Genomic DNA, 15373 nt, shown 5'->3' on the forward strand with positions numbered 1-15373 from the left:
ATCTATGCGTGAGAAAAGCAAGATTCAGAAAGGCTAAGTGAGTTGCCCCCAAAATGCTCAGTTAATGTGCTGTCACCAGTTCTACTTGCCCGCAGAATCTACACATTATTCCCAGTACACCAAAGAAGGCACTAGTAGGTGCTGAGTCACTGAGATGTCCCAGGGGGAACAGGGCGGGGCCAGGATGTGGTTTATAGATAAAAAAGCCAGAGCCAGGGCTAGAGCCAATCACATCTTTATTAGTCTCTGCCGCAGGGCCATTGGAGCCCCTGTTTACAAGGGAACTTTAGCAGGCTACTCTGGCTACTGGCCAGGAATTTTAGCACTTCTATTAGTACAGAATGGGAAAAGAAATTGGAAGCAAGCCAAATGGAGAGACTGCTGGGCCACCTGACAGGAAGGCACGTGTGAGGCTTCCCAGTGGATCAGGCCCAATAGGTGAATACTGCCATCTCTCCCAGAGTGAAGGAAAAGACAAAGCCTGAGATGGTTGACAGCCACAGCTATGGAGACAGGTCCAAGTTCCTGGGGACCAGGAATGCATTTCCTGATGGAGGCACCATCCTAGGGCTGGAGGTTCCAAACAGAGCTCATCTGCCCCCCAGCAAGGAGACCCCAGCTTCAGCTCGATTGCTGCCCCAGGCAGCCTAACACAGGGAATAGATGTTTTCTGAGCACTGAAGGAACAAGGGACCCAGGAAGCTGATAGTAGAAAGGATGGGGCTAACTTCAGAGAGTGTTTTGGATTTGAGTATGTATCAATATTAGCAAAACAGGCAATATATTCATTATAGGCACAATCCTGAAACTTCCCTTCAAAGAGCTTACATCTCGCCTTTATCCAGCAAGCTCTTTAGCCTAGAGGTCCATCATGATCTGATCCCAGTCCTCACCTCAGCCTAAATGAACTCTTAAGTCCTTGGACATGCCAAGATATTTACTGCTCTGCACTCTTGCCAACAACCCTACTCCTAGCCTACCTTCGTCTGCTTTTACCTTCATGGGCCAAAGGATGGATGTCGGCCTTGTCAAGTGTTTATTTACTTCTGTTTTTCCTACAAACCCTGGAGCAGCTGGAGGAAAGAATCTGACTCCAGTGTCTCCAGCACGTGGGACTTTGAATCACATGAGCTGTGTTTTCTGTGTCTTAGTATATTTGCAGGAAACCTGTCCATATATGTCTATAACAAAATTCTGGGGTGTCGGCAGGAGATACAAGGATTTTGAGCTATGTTTGTGCCTAGGATGATAGCTTCTTCCAGTATAGTGTTGGGCAGTGGGATGGATGATCCAAGTCCAGAAGCGGCCAATGGAGAAGAAGGAGCCAAAGTACGGCAGAGCTTAGAGTAGCAATGGGTGGGGTTAAGTAATAACAGGGGTTTGTTGGTCTATGCGCAGGGTCCACACTCTGAGTCCCAGGGGTCAGAACCAGCAGGGCGACCACATGAGCGAGCCGAGGGCTGCACCTGTGGCAGCCCCGGCAAGCATGCCCATGGCCAGTGGAGCTCCAGCACTGTAGCAGGGATCCTCCCGCACTACCACGTGCGTCACGCCGGGGCCTGTGGAGAGAGCCGTGAGGGCTGGGGACTTAGGAGCAGAGAGACCTTTGTCCCTCTCCTCCCCTAGACTCACACCCAACCCAGGATAAGGGGCTGAGCCCACTCTCCCACACCTCAGTTGGAGAAACTGAGGCCTTGATTTGGAAAGGACTTGAATTCTTTCCCCAAGGCTTACAAGCCTTAAATCTGCTACGGACATTCTGAGGCTGCGGGTCTAGGGTGCAACAGCGAGAAAACTCCGGGATCTTTAAGAACATCCTTGACACACTCGACGGTAGGCTTTCCCAACTGACCAGCCCTTCGGGCGGGAGGCGGTCGTTCCCACGTTTAGCCACCAGGGGTCGGGACGAGCTCAGAAACGGGTACTGCAGCATAGCCCTTGAAAAAGGGCCGGCCTTGAGAGGAAAGGTCAGATCTATGGAGTGTGGGGGCCGCTGGTCCACGCGAGATTTCCAATTTCCGGTTGGGGAGGGCCCAGTGGAGGGTCCCACCTGAGAAAATCCGTGGTCACTACAAGAGTGGGGCTTGGCACTGGAATGGGGGAGGGGGCGGACCAGGCTGGGTACTTACCTGCATAGGGCGGTCCGTAGTAGCTGCGGATATATGTGGCTTCATGCGCGTTGGGGTGTACCACCTCATAGTAGTCCTGGTACGGGCTGTAGACACGCACCTGAGGAGCTGACTGGGTTAACTGCCTGGGAACTCTGTCCCCGGTTTGGTCTCTTCCCCAACACACCCGGCTTAGGTCCTTCTAGACCCACAAAACCGCTTCCCCAAGTTTAGAAACGGTTCCCTAGGAACCAGCAAGCTCATGGAAAAAGGCCCTGCCTCCTCCACATGGTCCATGATCCTTGTCCTCTAAAATTTTAGCCCCTACATCCAGCTCCCAGTGATTCCATTTTCCTGCCCTGGCCTCCTAGTTAGCACTCCCATAAATAAAAATTCTCCATGGCTCCCAACTTCCATACACAGTCTACTATTTGCTAGTGCTCTCCAATGGCCCTTTTGGAGAAATCCAGTGGATTTCTCTACTCTCCTCATCATGGGGTGGGGCATCTGGCCAAGTCCCAGGCCCAGAAGTAAAAGGTTGGGGAGAAAGGAAAGGAAAGGAAGGGTAGGGATGTAAAGTAAAGTATCATCGAGCATCTATCATGTACCAGGCCCTGAGGGAGGTGTCCACATGTGTTACTTCCTCTAGTCCTTACTGCAGACACTATTATCTTCACATTACCACAGAGCTGGGGATGGGGGCTCAGAAAAGAGTGGTCATTGCTATCTCTGGGAGGGAGATATGCATGCAGTCCCTTCATTAGTATTTTATCAACCCCTCAAAGCCTAACTCAAAAGCCACCCACTCCAGGAAGCCCTCTGGTTTCAGAAAAAATCCTTTCTTCCTGAGTTCTCTATGGACTCTGCTAGTGCCTTTTCCCCCTATCTTTCCTCCTGGCCTTTCCTGCCTGCACACCAAATGTGAGCTACTTATAAGCAAGGACTCTGATTAATTCCTGTTACATGCAGGGCCTACTACATAACAAGAACCAATAAATATATGCTGAATTAAATGGAAGGTCTGAATCCAAGCCCCTCATTTATCCCAAGGGGAGCAGATCTGGAGAGGGGGTCGGTCCCCTTCTCTCCTGGTCTTCTTAGCCCCCCCTTCCACGTTATATCTCTAACTGGGTGTCATACCTGAATGGTCCAACTCCCTTTAGAAGTCTAGGTGTCTTAAATTCCAATCCCAAAGTGATGTCATCACCTTTGCATCTCCCAAACTTGTTCTTCTATAAGTGCTTTTCTCTACATGCCACCACCATGCATTCAAACCAAGACATCAGGTTGGCACACTTGTCTTCCACATCACAACAGCTACCAGGCAGGTCTCATGATTTTAACTTCTAAATATGCTCTTCTATCCATCTTTTTGGCCAATGCCAAGAGATTAGGCCATTGGTTTTGGCAACTTGGAAGTTGTGGGTAACCTTGAAAAAAACATTTTACAGTGGCATGGTTGGGATAAGAATCTAGGCTATGGAGGGCGCCTGGGTGGCTCAGTGGGTTAAGCGCTGCCTTCGGCTCAGGTCATGATCTCAGGGTCCTGGGATCGAGTCCCCCATCGGGCTCTCTGCTCAGCAGGGAGCCTGCTTCCTCCTCTCTCTCTGCCTGCCTCTCTGCCTACTTGTGATCTCTCTCTGTCAAATAAATAAATAAAATCTTAAAAAAAAAAAAAGAATCTAGGCTATGGAGAGTTGAAGAATGATTGAGAGGTGGAGGATGGAATCAACATGTCATGACAACTCTTGCAAGAGTTTAGCTGTAGGGGCATCTGGGTGGCTCAGTGGGTTAAAGCCTCAGCTCAGGTCATGATCCCAGGGTCCTGGGATCGTGCCCCACATTGGGCTATCTGCTCAGCAGGCAGTCTGCTTCCCTTCCTCTCTCTCTCTGCCTGCCTCTCTGCCTACCTGTGATCTCTGTCAAATAAATAAATAAAATCTAAAAAGAAAAAAAAAGTTTTGGCTATGGGGGGCACATGGGTGGCTCAGTCGGTTAAGCATCTGACTTCAGGGAATCTGCTTGTCCCTCTCCCTCAGCCTACTGCCCACTTGTGGTCTCTCTCTCTCAAATGAATGAATAAAAAAAAAAAAAAGTTTGGCTATAAAGGGGAGTTCTCCAAGCACACCTGTGATTTCAAATTTCCATGTCTAACCTCTCTTTCAGACTGAACCCAAGTATCACCCTCCCTGAACCTCAGGTTCTGATCGGGCCCTTAGACTCCCCTTAGACAGCACCAATCACTCTACAGTGTCATTGTTTGTATCCCTGCGAGTGTGTATGTCTCCCATCAGACTGGGAGACACCCCCCCCCAACCCCATAAAGAAAGGTCTAATCATGTCTCTGAACATGATAGGTGTCTAATGGATTGAATTAATCTCAAGTGAGTCAAATAACAGCGAGTCACCCAGCTCTAAGTCCAGCCTCAAGTTAGGGACAATGACCAGTCCCAGGGAAATGCAGGAGGTTCAGACAATCAATGCTCAGTCTCAAGTGATTTCCCTCTCTGTGCTCTCCCCTAAAGTGATCCAATTGGGCTTTCTAATAGAGGGTGGCCAGAATCTGAGCTCCATGCCTAGAAGGGCCTACAGAGAGCCAAGCACCCAGATCCCCTCTTTTATTTGTAGAGGACTTGAGGTCTAGAGCCTGCACCTGCCAGTAGCTGCACAGTGAGCCAAGGGAGCAGTTGGGCCTTGGAGAGAGTGGAAACACCACCTCATACCCCTTGTGGCACCTGTTTCTACCCTCTGGTCTTGGGAGGCCCAGAGGAAAACTCAGGCGGGTTGCCTGGCAACAGGGCAGGGGATCCTCCGGAGACCTCATGGATAGAACCTAAGGCCTTAATCCCTGATCCTCTCCCTCCCTGAAAGCCCAGCCCCTTTTGCAAGTACAGGGTCAGCCAATCAGGGGGCCACATACAAATACAACCTTTCCCTCAGAAAAGGTCTTCTTACTTGGTTTACAGCTTTTTAAATCCTATTTTTAGGCATCCCCGCTTTAAACACGGGGACGCCTAAAACACTTATATCCTCGTTCAGGCAATGGGGAGGACTCAATGCTAGGATAGAAGTCCTAGTCCTGCCACTGATGAATCAAGTGACCTGGTCCAGTTATATTGCCTTTCAGAGCCTCAGTTTTCACATCTGCAGATGGGAACAGTCTGGCCCACAGTGCCCATTCTAAGGCACAATGAGAATCCAGCCGAGCCATGTCTATGCAACCGGACCTGCGTGGGCCTGGCACTTCAGTTCAGTGGTTCTGCACATCGATATTACCTGAAGTTTTTTAAACCAGAGATTTCCAAGGCCCTACTCCAGACCTATGGAATTAGAGCATCCAGAGGTAGGATCTGAATGCTTGAATTTTTTTTTTTTGGTAAGTCCTGAATTGATTCAAAGGCAGAGCCACATTGAGCACCACTGTGCCATGAAAGGAATTCATAGTTGGCTGTAAGAGGAGGGGCCTCCCCTGCACCCACCCCATGCCCTGCTGAACACTGGGGACAGAGAGAGGATCCACCCCCGCCACTCACTGCTTCCCAGAGATTCTGGGGTGGGGAAGGGGGACAAATATGGACTAAATTATGATATGCGGTAGTGATACCATTACAGAGGGTTTTCCCACCTCCTTCCTCCCATTGGTCATTCACTCATTCGCTCATTTGGTGAACACTGCCTGAGGCCCACTTTTGCCCTAGCTCCACGCATCAGGAATAAGGAGAGTCAAAAAACTGTCCCGATCACTGAGCACTCATTGAGTACCTGTTGGATACCCAGCACTGTGCTAGACACCTTAGGGGCAAAGCTGATTAGACCTGGTCTTTACCTTGGAGGAAGTCCCAGGTCTCGTGGGAGAATAGAGACCAAAATACAGGGACTTGTACCCAGGCCTAAGAAGACAATACTAAGCATTTAGTGCAGCAGGCTGTGAGTGGAGGTCTGGGAAGTCCTCCCTGAGGAGGGGGCAGCCTTTGAAGTGGCTCCTAGAGGCTAAGCATCAGTTTGTCAGGTGAATAAGGAAACTAAGAGTTTTCTCCACAGAGAGAATGGCACATGCAAAGCCTGGGAGGAGGGAATGGGTCTGGCACAGCCGGGAACAGAAGAAACAGCAAAGCACCTGGAGCACAGGGGAGGAGGGAGATGTGGTAGACGAGACTCGCCCAGGCCAGATCCTGAGGGCCTTGAAAATAGGGCTATGGGTGGTATCCTGTGGGTGATAGGGAGCCATGGAATGTTTGTGAGCAGGGAAGGGAGGCAACTGGGCCCAGTTCTGGAGGCGCATCGTCATGGCCAGAATGGAGGCAGGGAGAGCTGAGCCAGCACTTACCCAGATCCGCCTCTCAACCTTACAGGGGCTCCACGAGCTGGTCACACACCTGACCTTGGGGCAAACTCGGCGGCTCCTGGGAGGGACGGTGGCTCCAGCTGGGGCCTGCTTGAGCCACAGAAACCCAAGAAGGGGGAGGGAGGGAGGGAGCTGTCAGAGGCCCTCTACATCTGGAGAAGCTCAGAGCTTTTAACAGGCCCTACCAGCCCCCTCTGTCAGCTGGTCATGGGAAAGAGTTGTTCTCTTCCTCTTCAGCCCATGGTAATGGAGGGAGTCTCAGAGAGGGCAGTGACTTTGCCAAAGATACACAGAGAAGGATCTGTAGAGTCTCCAGAATTAGCTCAACTTCGCCTCTTTTAGGCTGCTGAGGCTCCCAGTCTCCAGGGAGGGCAGAACAGGTCTGATCTACCTTCCCACCCCCCTCCCCCCTACACTGGCCTTCCAGCCTTGCCCCTGGCTGGGTCTCTGGCCCTGTGTTCCCTGGAACAGTCTCCATCCAGAGGGGGTATAAATCTGTAGGACATGGAGGGACAAAGTGCAGGTCACTCCTCCATAAGCACAGGATGGAGAGCAGCCACGGGCAGGCATGGACACTCGGAGCCAGGCAGCCTCTGGTACAGAGACAGAAGCGCAAACACATTCTACTCGAGCAAGCCCAGGGACCAGAGGGCTGTGTGTGAAGCATGGGTAGTGAGAGGTGGAGCGAGGGTCAGAGCAGAGAGCTGTGGGAAGCAGAGTGGCGGGAAGGTGCACAGGCAGAGAAGGGACAAGGCAGCTTCATAGAGTCACAGAGCACAGACGGTCAGCCCTCACCTCTTTCCGCCTCTTTCGGGTGGGACAGATTTGCCTGCATCGGGGGGGATTTGGAGCTCAGAGCCAAGTTAGCTAACAGCGGGGGGGACCTCCACCCTGCTGAGTGCTGCCCCTGCCTCCTCACTCCCAGATTCTGATCCTACCTCCACCCAGAAGCTGGGGTCTGCTCCCTGAAGTCTGGCCACAGTCCTCCATGCTTAATACCCTTCATTGCTCCTCAGAGGTCAGCTCTCCCATTTCTTTCCCTCCATGTCTTATGGTTCAGCCAGGCCAGACTCTGGCCCCTTGCACACGTGTGCACACATACACACACACACACGTGTGCACACCCCATTTGTCCACCTCTGCTCACTCAGCTCTTTCTGCAGATGATGCCCTTCCCTCCCCAGCTCACTGGCCGAGGTGCTGTACAGGTTCTTCCACTGACTTAAGACTGTGAGGCTATGGCTAAGTCACTTCCTCTCTGAAGGTCGCCTTCCCTATCTGTAAAATGGGACTCAAAGTACCTACTCTACCAAGGCTGTTGGGAGATTAAATGGTACAAACAATGGCAGGCACGGAGCACCATGCCCCGCCCTCAGCAGATGCAGGCCCAAGAAGGGTTCTAAACACAATCACGTCTTCCCTGCTACTTCTCCCCAGACTTTCTCTCTAGATGAGATCAGGCGCCCCTGTGCCACAGACGGAAGGAGCAGGCACTGAATGTGGAGTCAGGCAGATGGGCCAAATTGGGGCACCCTTGAGCTGTGGGCTTTGGGTGGCTCCTCAAACCCACACCTTCATCCATCACTAAGCTCCATTGACTCTACCTCCTAAATATGTCTGATCCTTATCAGCTTAGTCCAGACCTCCAGCCAGTCACCAGAACTCTGCCCCCGCCTGGTTAGAAGTAACTAGTCTCCTGGCATCTACTCTTAACCCTCTGCTGTCTGTTCCTACCAGCCAGACTTATCTTTTTGAAAATACAAATCTGGTCTGATCTGTTCATCTCATCCCACTGCTTAAAAGCTTTCAGTGACCCCCTGGTGTTCTTGGCAGAAACCAATGTCGGAAACACGTCCCATCATGCCATGCTCTCTCCCCTGCTCTCCATCCCTAACCTCCAGCTGCCCCCGCCTTCATTCTGTTCTCAAACTTGCTAAAGTCATAACCTTTCTCAGGGCCTTTGCACATGCAGTTCCTCTGCCTGGAAAGCTGTTCCCTTCACTCCACTGCACCCCTTTCAGCCAGCTGATTTCTGTCCATCCTTCAGGTTTCATCTTTAGCTTTGTCTGAACTCCCACCAGGATCAGGCCACCAAGGTGGTCACATGGAGTGCACGCAGCACCTCCTGTCACAGCAGTTCCCACAACTGCAACAGAATCATGAACTATGTGCCCAGTTGCTTCCCATCCGGCTGCACACTAGGCTGAGTCCAGGAAGGCAGGACCTACACCTCCCAACTTAGTTCACCTCTGACCCCTGCCCTTTGGCTCAGTGCCTGGCACATAGTAGGAGCTCAGTAAATATTTGTTTTGTGGATGAATAAAGCTCAATCTTATCATCTGCAGAGAGGGAACAAGAATCCCCACCTCACAGGACTGCAGTGAGCAGCCAGAACTGGACCTGTGTCATGCTGGGCATACAATAGCTGCTCAATAAAAGGCGGTTCCTTTCGCGCAACTGACAAGCCACCTCCTTCTTTCTTTCCTCCAAGCACCAGTTGTCTGTCTTCTGTCCTTTTCCACTCGGGACTCAGCACATCTGAGTCCACACAAACCTATTCGCTTGCATCTAGGGGAACTGAGAGCTCCTGGCAGGCGGAGACCAAGTCTGAATCACCCATGATTCCATGGCAGGAAGGGGTGGTGAGGAGAAAGGAGAGAATGGGATTGCTCACCGGGGTGGAGTTTGCCTCCAGCAGTGCCGTCTTCCACGCTCTGCAAAGCAAACCCCAAAGCATGAGGAGGGAGGTGAGAGGTCAGGCCCCAAGATGTAGGCCCCTTACTTTCCTCCTCAACCAGCCTCTTGACTCTTGGATGGACAGAGGTGACACCCCTCCCACCCCAGGCACACGAACAGAGCTCTCACTGGAGCTGGAGTCTCCTAATTCATTCTTAGCCCACACCCTTCCCTTCTTCCAGTTTTCCTGTCTAGACAATAGATGGCTGGGCTTGGGTGGTCTCCTAGGGGCCTTCAGATTCTGGCACGCCTGGGCTGGGCCTCTCACTGCAGCTCACCTCCACACCCCAAATCTACCAACACAGCTCTCCAACACTCTGACCCCAGAGCCCGTGAAGGCCCAGTGGACACCAGACAATCCGGCCTTTGTTGGTTGCCATGGCACCTGGCTGGGGTGGACAAGGCGGCTCTGTGCTTTGTGTGCCCGGAGCTCAGCTTCCCCCACTGCCACACACCCAATCTCTTTCTCTCTTCTACAATGGAAAGGCCGACTGACCCTCAGCCAGAGGGTAGGAAGGGAAAGAATGTGAGGAGGCAGGCACACCCCATCTTGCAGTGTGGACCTGAACCTGACATTGGGGTGTCCCCGGAACAATAGTGGGCTGCCTCAGTTAGGCGGATCTGGGTCTGTGCCTCAGATGAAGGCCACCCACCAAGGAACCTTTTCAGAAGACAGTGGGAAGGAGGACCCTTTATGGATGTCACTGAGCTAGCTGTCTTATCCTCTGTATCAGCCCAAGTGAGAGCGCATCTGTCAGGTAAATACATGACTCTCTATGATTGGGGACCACGCACCTCAGGCAAGTATGTGGGTTCCATCGCATTCTGGGTGAGGACTTTCCTGGGTACACTACCAATCACGGTGAGCCATTCAGATGCACTGCGCCCAGCCTCCACCCTGCTGACAATCTTTGTCCCCTCCCCACTTCCTACCCTTTGGGAATCAGAAAGCCCAGCAGGAGGAGGCATCTGGGTACATTCCCTAACATTCTGCCCTATCCTCTCCAGGAGGACTCACATAGCATCATCCTTGGTCTCTGCACACAAGTGGAGACGGGAGCCCTCCCGCAGGTTCACGGTCAGCAGGCCATCTCGGCTCCGGCCCTCTGGGGGCTGCACATCTAAAGGCAGACACACGCATATGGGGATTCCACAAACCACAGGTCCCAGGTTCCCCAGTAAAATAGAAACAAGAATAGGAATTGACCTCTGGGTTCTGATTCTAGGCCATTGCCAGCCTCCTTTGTTCCCACACACTTTCTTTTGGGATTCTGCTTTACTCTTTAGAAACTTTCAGCCTTTCCTCATTGCCTATAGCCCTTGTTAGAGACATCTATCAGTGACCCTATTATAATTGTGGCCTGAGTCTTGGTGGAGGAGATTTGCTGTGTGACTCTGGGCCAGTTACTGAACTTCTCTGGTCCTCCTTATTCCTTTTCATCTTTATCTAGTTCCTGGCACCTGGAAGACAGGAACTGTGTCAGACTCACCTCTGTGATCCCCGTATAGGACCCAGGCCCAGCACAAGGCCGGAACTCAATAAGGAACTCATTTCTTATTTCGCACCCACACAAGCTGGCGTTCATAGAGGCCTAGAAGCATTGTCTGTGGAAGCCCTCTGCAGGGGCAAAGAGCCTGATGCAGGTGTTATCAGACAGACACAGTGGGAGGGCAGTGGCCAGAGTCACAGTGCCAGAGGGAAAAGGGCTTCTCACCATGGCACTCTTGGCCAATCTTTATATCGCGGATGTTGAACTGGATGAGCACACGGTCCTCCTCATCCTGCGCAGTCTCGTCGCGGTAGTAGCCCAGGGTCCCATCCAGCCACAGGGCGAACCAGTTCCGCTTCCAGCGGCGGAGGATGGAGCCTGTGCGATGGTCCACATTTGCTAGGCCGGCTGATAGCAGAGCCTGCAGGCGGGCAGGAACCCCCCCCTTACCCCAACCCCCACTGTTGTGACCCCCCCCTTTCTTATCTATCTACCTCCTGAAATGATGGCAGGGCCTCTTTCTGCCTTGCTCCCCCAATGCCTCTCATTGGGCCTAATACATAACAGAGACCCCATAATGTGTTCAATGGTAAATGATAACCAGATTCCTTCCTTGGGGGCTTCCAAGGCCAAGCCCCAGGTTTCTTCAAGGACAAAGACCTCTCCTTATCTGAGCCTCCATCTTACCTCTTATCTCCGACTTGTGTGACAGCCTTTTGTGTAGCTACCAGACTGGGGGTGGGGTTCACAGCTCCCCATACTGGACCCAGCACCCAGGAGGACCTGGGCTCAGTGTTTGCTGAACTGAATGAAGTGAGTATGGTCGTGGGTCGTTGGAGAGCTCCTAACCCAGGGTAGCTCTTGTTCAGATCACAATTCTGGCCAGAGGTGGGTCTGGAAGCCTGAGCCCTACCTTCAGCCATTTTATAATTGAAAATCTTAACGGAAAGGGCAAAGACATAGGGAGCTTCTTCGAGCTTTACAGATTCCAAAACACAGAGGTGTTTTCATTTTATTCTAAGCCTTGTTCTGTGGCCAGCCCTGGGCTAGGGTGCTATGGATATGCTGAGCCTCAAACCCGGCCTCTGCTCTTAAGCAGCCTACAGTCTGGAGCCAATATGGGGAGTGGTAAGACCCACAGGTAATGGCGGTTCTATTATAGGGGGATTAATGCTATCACGAAGGTATGTATGAAGCATTGGGAACAGTGTGGGGAGCTTACACTGTTGGTGCTACAGCAGAGGCTGGAGCAGGGGTTAGAGGCAAAGTCAGAGAAGGCTCCTCACAGAAGGGGACATTTACCAAGCAGTCAGAAATAGGAAGGACATTCCAAGCAGCGGGAAGAGTATGAACAAAGCAGGAGAGGGGGGAAAGAGGGTTTTGTTTCTTGGGAGAATGGTTCACTGGGACATTCCCAACAAGACACTTCTGCCCCCTCCTGCCCCTGGACAAGGTACAGACAGACAAGGATTTGGCCCAGGGTCACTCACTCTGTCTCCACAGCCAGCCGCCCCTCACCAGGGCCATTTCTTCAAAAGGACTTTCCAGGGTGGGGTCAGGCAGGACCTGTGAGAGGAGCCACAGGACACACAGGCCTCACCAGCAGCCCCCCGGGCAGTTCCCCAGAGAGAAGCCCCAGCCCTGTCCTCCCTGGTCCTCCCTGGGGGAGCCACCGAGGAAACCTTTAAGGGAGTGTTCGTAAACAAACAAGGGCAAGCCTGCTTGTCTCCTTCTTCTCTGCTCCAGCAGGATAATGAGAGCACTGTTCTTGTGGGGTCAGCAGAGCAGCCACCCATTGTGCGGGGGTGGGAATAGGGAGCCTGGATTCCAACCTCAGCTCCATAACCTTGACCATGTCCCTTCTGCCTGGCTTCCTTTTCTAGATCTGTGAAGGCATGTCTATGAGGCAGGTAGAGGCTGGGGTGAGGAACGCTTACATTGTTGGAAACCCTAGAATTTTGAAATGCTGGCAGCACATACTACTAAAATCATGGCAATGAATGAGGGACTTTCATGATAAGAAAAGCCTCCCTCCCACTTGCACCTCACCTGAGGCATTTATGAAGTATGTAAAATGATAGTTCAAAAGCAGCTCTGATTGCCTGAGCCTTATGTGCCAGGCAGGCTTCTCAGTGTTTGCATCTATTATCTTGTTGAAGCCTCACAAAAATCCCTGTTATTACCAGAAAACAGGTATGGAGAAGTTCAATCACTCATGCAGATCTCCCTGATTAGAAAGCAGGGGCACCTGCCTTCACGCCCAGCAGTCCCAGTTTCTAACCATCACACCTGTAGGAGATTTTAAAACTCTCAATACCCAGGTCATGCTCCATAACAACGAAATCAGGTCTGGGGATGGGAGGCGAGTCTTTAAAGATCCCAGGGGATTCTAATGTGCAGCAAAGTTCGGAAATCGCTGCACATACTATACCACTTCACTTTGTCCCCACTGTAACTCCATTAGATGGGCAGAATCTTTCCTGTTTTACAGGTGGACAAACTGAGGGACAGCAAATGACTTGTCCATGTATGTGAAGGAGCTTGGACTGGAATCAAGGTTCACTCTGTTTCTGAGGGCGACGTACTTGCGAGCGGGTGCCTCTACCCCTCCCCCACCTGCTCACACCTGTTGCTGCGTAGTAAGGGCTGGCACACCTGAGCAGGAAGGCCTGACTTTGTCCATGCTTCTCCTGCGGCTCCCTCCCTTCTCCAAGACCTAACACTGGTCAGACAGAGGGTCAGGTGCAAACTCCCTCTCCAGCCTCCCCTGAATGCACCCACCTGTCCACACCTCTTGCGGATGCTGCTGCCAAAACCGCCGCTACTTGATGCTGAGGCTACCCAACCTGCTGCGCGTGCGCTTTGTGTGCCCCACAACGCCTGGGGCATTTCAATCCCCAGGCTGTGCCCTGGGCTAGGCTAGCCCTGGGCCCCGCCCTTTGGCCCCGCCCCACCTCCAAGAGGGGATGGGCGGGGAGAGATGGGCGCCCGCGAGGCTTCTGGGACTTGTAGTCTGCAGGCTGTACTTGTAGTACAGCCCTAGAGCTGTACAAGGCTTCTCCTGGGCGGTAACCCTGGGCTGACCGGGAGCACAGGTGAGAAGCTGCACCTGTAATTTTATTTTGCCAAGATATCTGTGCGCTCATTTATCATGAAATACATTACCTAAAAATCATGAGCTCGCTCTCTAAAAAAAGTAAGTTTGCGAGGAGGAGCCAGGCTCCTAGTTTTGCCATGTTTTCTCAATACTCATTTTGTGCCACGCCATTTTGTGGGCGCCAGTTGGGGGCACAAAGGAGCATCCGACAAGGCCTTTCCTCCTTCCTTCCCCAGCTTCCAGTCTGGTGTGGGGGGAGGCTAAATGTAAACACAGGATATGATTTAACCGTGGGAGAGGAGTCTCACTTTGCCCAAGAGGTTCGGGAAGGCCTCCCGAGGAGGCTAAAAAGGGTCCTTGAGGGATGAGTAGGAGTTTCCCAGGGGACAGCTAAGAGAATCCTATGAGCACTGATCAGAAAGTTCAAAAGCATGTCCAGTACTTCAGTGTGTTCGGAAAATAGAGTGCAGGGATGGGGAGGGCATGGGGAGTGGCAAGGGATGGAGCTGTAGGGTTTGCAAGGATGTAACACGAAGCCTGGGATGATGGGCTCATGACTTGCTTGGCTCTTATGAGCTCTTACAGCTCTTATAGTGGCTGGAGATTGGGGGTAGGGGTTTCAAGAGTTAGGTGGTCTGATTTGTGGGTTCAAAATATCTTTCTAGGGCATAAAATGATTGCAGGAGGACCAACTGGGAAAAGAAGACTGTTTCTGTGTCTACCACCATGGAGGGGTCTGCCCCTCCATGATCACTTCCTTGAATAGCTCAAACCCATAAGCACCCACCTAAGAGCAGACCTAGGACGTCATTCAGAGAACAGGGACTGTGGGGGGGCCTGAAGGGCTCTTGGACCCAAACCCTATTTGAGAGGGCACCCACTCCACCCTAGGCCCTTCTTCCTGTCCCAGAGGGCTGTTCCTTACCGGGGCTGCGGGACTCATGGTTCCTGGCCAGTCAGAGTAGCATTTCCCAGAAGGCTCCTGCAGGGGGGCATTTCTCTGAGCGCCTTAAGAGATTAGGGGATCAGGAAGGTGCTACCAAGTGGGAGCCGGAAGGGGGAGGCAAAGAGGAGGCACATAGTCCCAGAGAAAATCGTCGTCTCTCTCCAGGCACTCCCCAACTTTCCCGACTTATCTCAGTCGCCGACTGTCATTCAGTTCGCTGGATAACAAATCATCCGTGATTCAGAGGTGGTCTTGGTTACGTTTGTCTAAGATTCCCAGAGCGGAGGGGCTGGGCCAGTCCTGCTCCCTGGGTCGGGGCGGGGCTAAATCTGCCTTCTCCTGCCAGGCAGGACAGTGCCATCATCCCAGCCTGGCTGCACCGCCTGGCTCTTTAAGCTTCCTTCTCGCTTCGGAGTTTCTGTAATCCTGACCTTGAATCACCCTGGCGCTTAGTTCTTTCGTACAGCGCGTGCCTTGCTGAGGGATTCGTCGTGGCCAATCCTCTTAGCTGCTGAGCTCACCGTTTCTGTGCAGCCCCAGGAACCACCTCTCCTAAACCACGCTGTTTCTTACCCTGTGCCTTTCTCTGCCTGGAATGTCCCACCCCTGCCTTCGGGCTAAAATTTGAGCCTCTAGCTGCAAGGAAGGGAG

General features: G+C 52.3%; 2 protein-coding genes across 5 annotated transcripts in view; one reads left to right on the forward strand and one right to left on the reverse strand.

Moving 5' to 3' along the window:
* Window positions 1–219: 219 nt before the first annotated feature.
* PLEKHB1 (pleckstrin homology domain containing B1) lies at window positions 220–13614 on the reverse strand. Of its 4 annotated transcripts, none has more exons than XM_032358339.1 (8): window positions 13461–13614; window positions 12170–12245; window positions 10905–11057; window positions 10208–10310; window positions 9128–9167; window positions 6436–6540; window positions 2130–2229; window positions 220–1559 (listed from the first exon to the last, which is right to left on the reverse strand). In XM_032358339.1, the coding sequence occupies exons 1-8, from the start codon at window positions 13566–13568 to the stop codon at window positions 1423–1425; spliced, it is 822 nt and encodes a 273-aa protein (XP_032214230.1). In that variant the 5' UTR covers window positions 13569–13614; the 3' UTR covers window positions 220–1422. The 4 variants fall into 4 exon arrangements, with proteins under 4 accessions (XP_032214230.1, XP_032214232.1, XP_032214228.1 ...); XM_032358341.1 differs by having other exon boundaries at window positions 13471–13558; XM_032358337.1 differs by lacking the exon at window positions 13461–13614 and adding an exon at window positions 12362–12389.
* The window catches only part of FAM168A (family with sequence similarity 168 member A), a 240514-nt gene continuing 234507 nt past the window's right edge, over window positions 9367–15373 (forward strand). Inside the window, exon 1 of the mRNA XM_032358344.1 lies at window positions 9367–9947. The gene's annotated coding sequence lies outside the window, so the exon portion shown is untranslated. The remainder of the gene's footprint in view (window positions 9948–15373) is intronic.

Source organism: Mustela erminea, chromosome 9 (genome assembly GCF_009829155.1).
Source record: "Mustela erminea isolate mMusErm1 chromosome 9, mMusErm1.Pri, whole genome shotgun sequence".
Classification (NCBI taxonomy): domain Eukaryota; kingdom Metazoa; phylum Chordata; class Mammalia; order Carnivora; family Mustelidae; genus Mustela; species Mustela erminea.